The sequence below is a fragment of the Paroedura picta genome, chromosome 4 (assembly GCF_049243985.1).
Source record: "Paroedura picta isolate Pp20150507F chromosome 4, Ppicta_v3.0, whole genome shotgun sequence".
In the NCBI taxonomy this organism is placed as follows: domain Eukaryota; kingdom Metazoa; phylum Chordata; class Lepidosauria; order Squamata; family Gekkonidae; genus Paroedura; species Paroedura picta.
Genome location: NC_135372.1, coordinates 111,442,536 through 111,454,024, shown reverse-complemented (window position 1 = coordinate 111,454,024; position 11,489 = coordinate 111,442,536). Strand labels below are relative to the sequence as shown.

The 11,489-nt window shown below is 47.9% G+C and overlaps 1 protein-coding gene across 3 annotated transcripts; it reads right to left on the bottom strand.

Moving 5' to 3' along the window:
• Nucleotides 1–808: 808 nt before the first annotated feature.
• ELF3 (E74 like ETS transcription factor 3) lies at nt 809–10,587 on the bottom strand. 3 transcript variants are annotated; one of them, XM_077335073.1, is made up of 9 exons: nt 10,443–10,587; nt 8,393–8,563; nt 6,901–7,122; nt 6,367–6,456; nt 6,152–6,274; nt 5,781–5,873; nt 3,750–3,848; nt 3,006–3,204; nt 809–1,873 (listed from the first exon to the last, which is right to left on the bottom strand). In XM_077335073.1, exons 2-9 carry the CDS (start codon nt 8,553–8,555, stop codon nt 1,762–1,764), a joined length of 1,101 nt encoding a protein of 366 aa, XP_077191188.1. In that variant the 5' UTR covers nt 8,556–8,563; nt 10,443–10,587; the 3' UTR covers nt 809–1,761. The 3 variants fall into 3 exon arrangements, with proteins under 3 accessions (XP_077191188.1, XP_077191186.1, XP_077191189.1); XM_077335071.1 differs by lacking the exon at nt 10,443–10,587 and adding an exon at nt 10,190–10,341; XM_077335074.1 differs by lacking the exon at nt 10,443–10,587 and adding an exon at nt 10,190–10,341 and having other exon boundaries at nt 3,006–3,201.
• Between the last annotated feature and the right edge of the window lie 902 nt (nt 10,588–11,489).

Here is an 11,489-nt window from a genome sequence, read left to right as displayed (position 1 = left end):
ACCGGAGGTTGACAATCCTGAGTGACCCCTGTCAGAAGAATTTAAGACAGACTTCCTGGATCAGATTTTAGGAGAAAGCCACAGAGATATCCTTCGATGTTTATGTTCACATATGGACCTTCTGGGTCAGAAGGCCAGGGTGAGGCACAGTAAGTTTAGAAGGAGGGAGGAGAGTTCCAAGAATCAAATGAAGCAGTGAGAGACTTATGAGTGAGGGTAGGGATCCTCTGTCTTTTTGGGCATGCAGGGACCTCTGGAATTCTTACATAGAATCATAGGCACAATAACAAAATGGCTGCTACAGGAAGTGGAGCAGACCATAAAATGGCTGCCGCAGGAAGCAGAGCTAATCAGAAAATGTCAAGGAGTGAGGCTATTTAAAATTCTAAAAGCACTTGATAGGCATAAGGAAAAGTGTTGGTGGGTGTCTTGGTCCCTAGAGGCACCATGTCTGGAAAACTTAAGCAAAAGGAACAAGGAGAGCTATGGATTTTTCTGTCCTGTTGCAGGTTTCCAACTAGACATCACAGGAAGCAACAGACTGAATAAGATGGACCAGAAAGCATGCTGGGTATCTTGCAGGCAGCAGGCCTTTCCTGTCCCTATAAAAATAGACTTACAGTGTCAATATGGGTTTCCCAACCCATCCACTGCATCCAGCCAGCATGCGGTATCTGTAAATGAGGAACATTTCCTAATGATGCCAGCTTGGGAGGGAAGAACAGGGAAGCCCGGTCTTGTCCTTGTGAAACCCTTTTCACTCCATCCCCTAGTAACAAATATTTTAACACCAAGCACTACACAGAGATTAAAAACCAACAAAACCAGTGATTTATTGGTTAATTATTAAAAAGCAGGAAGCCTGTACGTTATGTAGGGCTCTCCTGGAGTCACCCACTAGCCGGTACGACATCCTACAAACACTCTGATTCCAAAATAAAGATTTTTTTTCAGCCCAGCTGAATATTAGGAACAACAATCATCGCTATAGACAATGCCCACTGCTTCCTGACATAATCACACAACTTTTGTTATGAAAAAAATAGATAGCTATGTACATTATATAAACACATGTATCACATAAATTAGGAGCAAGAGGAGGCTGTTTGTGGGGCACAGGGCCATGTGTTCTGGAAAGTGGGATTTTCCTTGGGGAAGGACTCATGAGCCTTGCCCTCCTAAGCCGTTGAAGGTTCACAACATCTTGGCTCGAGATGCAAAGTCTGGCCAAATAACTTTTTGCCACTCCGTAGCTGGCACAGTCCAACCATCCCTCCAAAGTGGACATCCATGTCCGCCGACTCCAGTGGCAAATCCCAGCTCCCCGTGCAAAGTTGGCTGCAGCCTTCACTCCGAGTCAGCAGACCGTTTGATGGTATGAGAACCGTCCTTCGGGACAAAACAATGGCTGAGAACGGCCTGTTCCTTCTGCCTGGGTGAGTTCCGCACAGTGCATCGGACAGCCAAAGGCATTGTAATGCCATTCAGAATCAACAGCAGCCAGAGTCCAATTGCAACAACAAAAAAATAATGGTTCACAATAACCTACTTGAGCCCAAATATCAGCTGTAATTACCTGCACTCCGGCTGGGAGCCAGCATGTACACTTGCCCCATGAGAGGGCTGGAGTCTAACATACTCTGCTCGTTAAAGCAGCTTCAGGGCTCAGGGCCCACATCAGTGCATGGTGCTTCGAACAAGTCCTCTGAGCACAAGTGAGCCAAAGCCATGTCCGTATGTGGCTCTTGCCTGCAGCTGTCTTTAGCTTCTCTCTTGCACCTCTTCCTCCTTCCACCCGCTGGAGTTCTTCCCAAACTTGTACACAAGCCGCCGACCATCCACTCGCTCTAGGATCTCCCGCTTGTAGTAATACCTGAAAGGAGGAGGGAAGAAGTCAAGGTCTCAGGAAGTCACAAAAGAGGTCTCAGGAAGTCACATGGAACTTTGGATGGTGTTTGTTATGAGGAGGGGGGGGATTTTATCCTGGACAGGGGGAGAAACCTTCAAAGATTAGGGAAATATGTTTCTTCTCTAAAATTTGTGCCCCACTTTTCTTCCAAAAAAGATCAGGGTGATGTTGATGGGGTTCCATTTTATTCTCAGAGCCAGGCTAGCATAGTGATTGTCAGAGAAATCCTAGCCTGAGTTACACTCTTCTAAACTCTGTTGAAGTAAACAGCTTGGCAGGGTGTAGATCTCCCTAAAATGGCACTGTTGAGAATGTTTGGAGTGAGGATTGTGAGAATCATGTCCAAGTCCCTGCAAAAGCTATCAAGCACACATGGTAAAGTCGGGAGAATTCTCTCATAGCGTAACCTTTATGTGTGAGGAAAAAAACCAGACTTATTCAATCCATGTATGCTGTCCTTTGTTTCTTGAGGGCGAGGTGAGATTATAAATATACCTATGAGGTGGGTTAAGCCAAAGGAGTGTGATTTATTCCTGACTATATCCAAGTTCATTTTGTGGTTAAGATTTTGTGCCTGGGGATTTGAACCCATTAGTTGCCTCCTAAGCCAAAAACACCCATCCAAAAAATTAACATGATACTGGTCCTTCAAATCCCTCCTCAAATTGCAGGTTTTTTAATTTACACTCCCTGCTCAAAGTAAACCTAGATGCATGCAACTGCATTGGCTCACATTCACCCCTTGTTGTCCTCAGTGCTCCCATTTGCTCCTTGTTGTCCCCCTCACAGTTTAAATTTAGGTTATAACTTGTGTAGTAAGGGCTCAACCTGTTCCCCCCTTGTACTACTCTGTAAAGGGTTATGCATGTTGTATAGTCCTGCTTTGAAAAATAAATTTCTATCCCACGCCCCCCCCCCACCACCACAGGAAGGATGTTCCACATGGCTTCATATAGGGTGTTCACTTTTGGTCCAAAATAAGTTGATTGAAATGTCCCCACAACACAAGATTATAGAACATTGTGCTTCCTGTCATACCAAATAATCTTTTTAAAAAACTCCCCCCACCCCTCTGCCTTGTTGCCATGGCGCCCACCTCATGGCCCGGCTCAGCTTCTCATAGGTCATGCTGCTATTCTTCTTCTTCTGCCCCCAGAGCTGAGCCACCGCCTCAGAGCGCAGAAACTTGAAGATGCCCTCTCGCCGGTCTTCCCATTTCAGCAACCCCTCATTCATCTCTGGGTGAATTAGGATGTCCCGGATAAATTCCCACAGGTGGATGCCTCTTGGGGCTGCTTTGAAAGAAGAAGGCACACACACACACAAATCACAAAATGGCCCCCATTTAGGGTGAGCAGTCCCTGGATTACAAGTTTCCATGGGGTGGGGTCACAGCACAGGTAACTTGGCTGAACATCTGAGCCAGCCCTGCATCTCCTTGGGGGCAGGAGACTTGTCAAACAGCTGGGTTGGGGCTGTTCAGCCCAGAAAGAAACTGGATCCCTGTTGTACAGGGAAACAGTTTGGAAGGCACAAGGGGGATCAGCAATGTCTTGCCTTTGTCCCTCTGGAATAAATCACTAGAGGCACTGTCACGTCTGTGTGTTAGGTCATGTTTACAAATCTTGATTGTGCAGGTGCCTCCCCTGCACTAAGGACTGGCAGAGGCAACTCAAGGGGGTGCTGTGGCCAGTGATACTGGAATGTATCCGTATGAGATGCATACAGCATGAGAGCTGTGCCCCAAGGATGCCAAAGACGTTGGGACAAAACATCATGTGCTGCAGGAAATGGGCAAAATGTCTTGAACTGTTCTTAACCAAGCATGGGATTCACGTACAGTGTTTGCTCTTTTTGGTCTCCAGGCAGTCTCTGTTCTCCTTGCTGATTTTCCTGGGTCGTCCCCTTTTCCGTTTTTTGAGGTCTTTCTTGTATTTGTCTGCAGGAAGAGAAGCACAATACATATTGTCCTATCCTGCGCAGCACATCCAGGACCATCTGTCGCCCTATGCCCCCAGGTGTCCCTTAAGCTTCTCTGGCTGCGACCGTTTGCCTGCCCCACCATCCACAGGCTGCCGGCTTCCAAATTACTACAGAGGCTCTCTCAACCAGAGTTCCGTGAAACCCTGGGGTTTCTTGACAGCCCTGCAATGGTTACCCTAAATGGGTAGGAGTTAATTAATTTTAATGTATTTTTTAGATTTGTTAAACATTTATTGGGTGATATGACCATATATAAATGGTCAGTGATGGTCCTGGAGGGGGTGGGAAGGGGAGTGGCTACAGATGGGTGTGTACAAGTGCTTCTTTCTTCCTCGGTAATGGTTCCCACCATCTGAGGGGTCTCTATGAACAGGTAAGAGGCATGCAACCTCTCTAGCCATTCCCTTTGCAAGAGAATTTAAGGGGATTTCTGATGAAGACAGACTCTGGGGGTTTAGTCATTTTTTAGCTGAATCATGTCACTAATTTAATGATGAATTGTTGTTTTGACATTTTGTCACTGAGAAGAGCGCGTTTATGATGAGCTAAAACCAACAGTAAGAACTGGCCACTAAAGGAGCCAACATTTACATCTACTCCAGTCACACTTAGTTTCCATTTGCTGTTCTAACAAAAGAAGCTAAACTGAAGTTTCTCAATCCAGGTACCAGTGTTGGTTCATCAATCATGTCCCGACAACTAGGGAATGACTAATCTGGCTGCAGTTTCTTTTCTATCCTTTCCCTGCCCAATGCAAAGACCTGACAGAATTCTCAGATAGCAGAAGTTACCAGATCAGGAATCTTCTATGTGGGCTATCATTCTATTGCTTGTAGTCAGGCAAATTTTTCTAATTCTAAGAGTCAATTGAGACATACTATCCAGCTTTCTTTTTGTTTTCCCCCCTAAGGCCATTTCCCCCATTCAAAGTCACTCCCTAAACTGTTTTCCTCCCTGCAGGGGAAAGATAACAGCTCCCTGTTATCATCTCCTCTATGAAGAGACAAGGAATTGGAGTTGACTCTCAGTGGAAAATGTTATCTCCCCAAAAAGAATTAAGCAGTCCTTCCCTCCTGCTAGTGCTCCCCCCCCCCCCCCCCGCCACGTAGCTTTTCATTACAAAGAACCAAATGTCAGGACAATGTGAAACCCAACTCCACGTATATGGTTTGGCCCCTTAGGTATGACTAGGCCCAAACCTGTTTTGTCCAAATGAGACCTTCAGCATGTGTACATGAAACAGCTGTTAGATCCTTGCTTCCTAGAGAGATGTTACTAGGATTTGACAATATCCAAATTTTATTATGATGTTGGATTTCCCATGATTGTCTACCTAGATAGAGCAGCATCTGACCAAGACATCCCAAGGTTTACAATTGTGACAGCAAAGGTAGAACTTTTAGCCACCTGCTCATATTCTAAAGTGACTGGGAGAACTCATAGGAAAATCATGTTTTCCTGGAAGTTCTTTTATGAAGTTCTACATATAGCCATGTTCAAAAGCTACTTTACTCCTTAATGTGTTTTGGGGCTGAGCTCTGGCATTCTAATCAGATCCAGGAATTTAGCTATGTTTAGCCTTCTCTCTGCCAGAGGCCCAGGAAATGGCTTTTTAAAATTAAATAATAAATCTAAAGCTCTTTCTTGAAATATCAGAAAACTCCAAGATGTTACAGGGGCTTGTTTTCCTCTCAATATTTTACATTTGGTTTCATGCTTTTGGTAGAAAGGACTGGAAACTTTATTGTCCACCTGACTTACTTTGCCTATGTTTGATGCAGGTCACTGTGTGATCAAAAGGTCTCTGAAGGTATGGGCACATACTGTCTTCTCTTTCTCTCTCACACACACACACAGGCTCCCACTTATAAGCTCACACATTTCTCACCATCAGAAAAGCGACCGTGCTTCATATCTATGGGGTCAAGATCAAGGTCACTTCCACCGGAGTCCTGAGAGTGGGGGCTCTGTGACATAGTCCCTGGAGAGAAAGAAAAGCACAGGAAATCTCAGCTATAGCAACAAGCAGAAAACAAGGTCCAAACTGTTCTAAAGGGTTCCCCATGGTGTCCTCTAGTAGGCAAATATGGCTGAGGGAGAGGATAACATGCTTGGCCATCCAATTTCTAACTTTTTGTTAGCCCACCAAGTGGAGCCAGCCATTGTCAAGATGCTCACAGTTGACAGAAGCAGAAATGATAGCTAGCTGGACCTGCTAAAACTCACACCAGTGTTTATTGAGAGCAGAGGCAGCCATACCTGTAAGAGACCCAGAACTGTCTGGTGACATGGCTCCAGAGAAGTAGACAAAGTCAGGCTGTGAGAAGGGGTTTGCTAACTTCATCTCCTCCAGGTACTCCTGAGAGCAAGAGTTTCCGAGTTCTACAAACAAAGAAGGCAAACAGGAATTAAACACACACATTCATACACAACCATGGGCAACCATATGAGAGACAGAACATTTCTCTGCTCACCTAAGGAGTTGGAGTCCAACAGGGACTCTTGAGAAGCCTCTTCACTCCTCAGCACAGACATAATCCAGCCCAGTTCATCTGATACTGAAGCTGTAGGTAAGGAGAAAGATGCATTTATTTATTTATTCAGATCAGATATACTGCCCCTTACTGTGATGCCTCAATACTCCTTGTGAATAAGACTGAATGCTGCCATTACGGATTCTACCTCCTGCATTGTCAAGGGGGTGCTTTCCCAATTCTCTGAACTGTAGGGATTTATCAAGTATTAAAAAACCTGTGATGACCCTTGAGAAACAGGGACAGTGATGCTGCTCTTTTGGCATTGGACAGCAGCTGAATGTACAGAAATTCAACAAGTGAAGCTTTACCTAGCATGGGTATAAAAAGATTGGAAAAGCTTCACAGAGTGGATTTTGGTGACTCTGGATTTCGAGCACCTCCAGATTGTTCCTGTGAGGCAACAAGGCCCTAATATTTGGATCAACCCAATTCTCCCCAGTTCATGCCTCAGGAGGGGGCAGCCATACTCACTGATTTCATGCAGACGATCATACAGCTCATCGCCCAGGGGCCCGAAGATGAGTCCCAGCTGGTCCCGTGTGTACTGGCAAAGGGTGTAACCATCCATATTGCAGCAGGAGAAGTCTATGGCACTGGCATCATACTTATTTTTCTCCACATGGTAGCTGATCCACTCCAGGACTTGAGACTTGCTCCAACAATGGGGCACCTCGCCAAACCATGTGGGCTTGCCTGCAGAGCGGGAGGGAGAAAAAAAGAGCGGGCTTAGCAAAGCAGGTGCGGCCCTGGCTATGGCTTTGCCGGTCTAGAACACTCTGCTGCCTGAACAGCACAGGGCGCAGCCCGTTCATTTACACACAAGATTTATCTTGCTTAGTCACTGTGGTTAACACGTACACCTGTCACCTGGTCTCTTATCTCTGTGCAGGCCCCTCCCGACCAGGGTGAGGTCATTCAGGACAGCCATTTCTTCTCTCCAAGCTGAGTCCGTCAGACTTCTGCAGTGCCTACTGGCTTTCCCTACAGAGGCTGCTCTTCTGCTTTAAATTGTTGGGAAAGTGAGCGGGAAAAGTTCTCGGCAACTCTTCAAGCTACCCATAGTCTGCCTTGTTTAAAGAGGACCCTTGCAATTCACGGTCCTTCAAAGGTAGTCGTCTCTCCTATCCCTGCCCTGTCAGTTCTTTAAAGCAGGGGTAGTCAACCTGTGGTCCTCCAGATGTCCATGGACTACAATTCCCATGAGCCCCTGCCAGCAAACGCTGGCAGGGGCTCACTGGAATTCTAATCCATGGACATTTGGAGGACCACAGGTTGACTACCCCTGCTTTAAACCATGTCTCATGGTTATAGGAGGGAGAAATGATCAACTACAGCATTAATATAGCCCACTCCAACAGTTCCAAACTTTTTCCTATATATACATTAACCCAGTTGTAGTTAAGGGCCATGACAGGAACAGCCTGAAAACTCAGCCTAGCCTGATCTTGTCAGAGCCTAGAAATTAAGCAGGGTCAGTCATGATTTGTACTTGGATGGGAGACTACCAAGAAGACTGGAGGTTGCTATGCAGAGGAAGGCATAACACTTCTGCCCAGCTCTTCCCTTGAAAGCCTGTGGCCCAAAGGCCACCATGAGTTGGTTGAACTCAACAGCACATAATTCTTATATTATTAATAAATAAAATAATATAGCCCAATTCAAGGTGCTCAAAGCTTTCCCTATACATTACCCCAGAAGCACTTAATGGAATTGCTCAAAATTACACATAAAGAGAGCAGAACAGCAGCTCCAATGACCCCTGCACTACCCATTATGCACCTTGCCCAACGCCATGCCTCCTACCACCCACCCAGTGTGCTCGTTGCAAGAGCTAGACGGCTCAGTGCTGCCACCACCCTGGTAAAGGAAGCAACACCCTCTACATCCAGTTCAGTGCACAACATGTTCTCTGGAGGATACAAGATGTCGACTACCTTGCAGCAATAAACCCCGGGACACGTACCAGTGGTTTCTGTGGGCATGTGTAAGGTAGACAGTGACAGAGGAAGGCTGTCATCATCCCCAAGGTGGGTCAGGAGGTCTGGATCAGGCGGCACTTCTTCTGGCTGGTACATGGCCGAGATGTAGTTGGAAAGAAGGCTGCTAATCTCGCAAGATCCTGCCATGAGGTCCTCTGTCAGAAATTTGAAATGGTTAGATGTTGGGAAGGATCCAGCCCATTCATGTCTGTATAGCGCAGACAGTAATATCCCTCCTGAGTTTGTGAAAGTCCTGGTTTCCAGCGACTACTTCAATTTCCCAGCAATCCTTCAGTTTCCCTGTATCTGGATTTTGCTTAAGATTCACCAGCAACTGAGAAGGACTCAAATACAAAGCCACACATTTCTATGCAAGGAAAGTATCTCCTCAACAAGTTCTATTCCAGTGCCACAGAAAATTAATTTGCCCATTGTTCATGGCTAACCCATATCCCAGGACAGCTTGATTTTGTCAGATCTCAGGAACTAAGCAGGATGAGCCCTGATGGACATTTGGTTGGGAGACAAGGAATACCAGGCAACAGCAAAATCACCTCTGAGAATCTCGTCTTGAAAACCGCATGAGATCGCCAACACACACACACGGCTTCCAATAAAGAGGAACAATCACAACAACTCCATTTTGGCCTTTCAACAGCAAATACAGTAAAGTACCACCCTGAGCCAGTCCACTGGTATGGTCAGTATAAAAATAAATAAAAATGGGGGGGGGGGGGTCAAAAGCAAGGAGACCTCTTGAAGAACTAAAAAAGAAATTTTGCCCAACCACCTTCAATAATCACTGTGATTCAGAGACACAAGTAACAACTTTGCATTTTTATTGGTTCTCCCCTTCCTCAGGCATAGACAAGAGCTCCGAACATAGCGTTTTCTTAAGAACCTTCTACAGCTGCCTATTTTTGGCATCTGGTAGTAAACCCAACAAGTTCCTTAACAAATCCTCTACTGTGGGTCATCTGCGGATGACTTCCCCCGCTGAAGGAGAAGAGCAGATACTCTGAAGTCTCAGTACCAGTCGAAGTAGACCATAGAGCTAGAGGGACCCATGGAATAGGGCAACTTCCTTTGTTCACTAGATGTTCGCAGATGGACAGAAGGTTCGTCTTACTCAGTGCGCTCTCTGGGGTAAAAGTCTAGACTTTTCTGAATCACCCAGCCACAGCAGTTTAGTGGCTCAGCCTCAGCCAGCCCTGATCCAGTCTCTACTGCAAAGGCAGGCACCTGTATCTACTCAACAGCAAGGTTTTGAACAGACCGAACAAGCACAGGCCCAATGGAGTTTCTTTTCCTTCTACTAGAAGACGGTCAGTTGGGAATGGCTGCTAAGAGCGCTGGATTGTGGATTCAAATCCTTCCTCAGCCTTGGATGATCTTGGCTCCCATCCGCGCTCTCTCTCTCCCCTAATCAACTTCACAGGATTGTTGCAAAGATAAAAGGAAGGCAGAGGCACAAGCAGAGCAAGATAAAGAAGTAAATAAATAGAGGAGGAAGGCTGAAAACTGCTAGAGGGGGGCTGCAGTGTAGCTTTTGTCTTATCCAAGTTGTAAAAATGTCCGGCTGCCTTAGACTTGGCCCCCTCCCTAGCATAGCTTTCTGTTTCCAAAGGTGGGATGAGGGATGGAAATGCTCATGGAAGAGAGGACAGAGAAGAAACCAGCGACCTTTCTGTCCCCAAAGTGCTTGTCCAGTCCCGAAGAGAGCTGATCCTCCCACATCAGGCACAGCGCCTCTCTCCCCCCTCCCCCCTCTTGTTACCTACCAGGCAGGTGCTCCTGCAGCGATTAATCCACTCAGTAGTCGCCCAGCGAGCTCTAGCCTCTGGCTCACCTGTGCCCTCGAATTTGTGTGACTCCACTCCCCTGTATGGCTCGGCCCCTCCCCATACCTGTCCCTTTATAGGGCGTCTCCCGTAAGACGATCTCCACCTCTAGGGGAATTCCGAGGCCCAGGTACTCGGCTCCCGCCCCGGGGAATTTGCATAATGTGTGCCACCTGGGCCCGTGCCAGCTTACCTTGCCGGGAAATCTAGGCTGATAGTTTAATCATTACCAGGGGCCTGGCAGGGCCTGTGCCAGTTTCACCCAGGAGGACGGTGTTTTTCGGCCTTTCGCATCGGCAACTGTTTGCTCATCAAAGCCGAGAAGCCGGCCCGCTCCCCCCTCCCCGGCCAAGAATAGCTGAATATAAATGGGGTGTGCGGGGGTGAGGCCGAGGCCAGAGGAGGGAAGGGGGCAGCGGGTGGCCCACGAGGGCCAGGCTCGCACTTCGCCAGCCATCAGGCTCTCCTTCGTTCCCCCCCCCCCCCCCGGGCCAAGGCCAGGCTCCGGCTTCTGATCAGCTCCAGCACAAGACGGGCCGTCCAACACCGCGCGGCTCTGGCGCAGCGGGCTCCAGCCGTCGCTCCCGGGGGGGGGCACCAGTCGTGCGTGAAAGACGCCACAGGACGGGCTGCCGATTTCCCAGGCTGATGTGGCCTCTGGGCGCCCTCCAAAGTCGCCCACCATGAGGGTGCTGCTCCCCCTGTGCCTCTGAGCTGCGGAGGGGGCGGGGACTGACTGGCGATTAGGGCGGGGGGAAGAAGTGGCTGGACTCGACGGAGGCAGCCGGGAGCTTCCAGAAGGTGAAACCTTCCCACAAGAACCTTTCTCAGCCTCCTTCCCTTGAATACTGTCAGTGTGAACTAGAAGGCAGGAGACAGGGATTGTTTTTTTTTTTTTAAGTACGCATTCTAACTATTGCGGGATTGGACAGGCAAGCGAAATGCCCCCCTCCACCAAACACACACAATGATGTCAACAGGCTTTGTAAAAACCACCACTGCCTCCCCAGTTTCATGGGGAGCACTCTCTGTGACCCTTTGGGGGGGGGCTGTATGGATGGTTGTGAGGGAGGCAGGCTGATCTCTCTTGCTCCTGGGGACTGGGCCGCCATGCTCCCAGGGGGTGGAACTATTTACTCACAACAGCCTTGTGGCAAGACCAACAGCCCACCACGCAACCGGCCTAGCTGGCTGGGCCAGAGGCACTGTGCCTGGCACACCCTATTGACGTCAGGTGCTC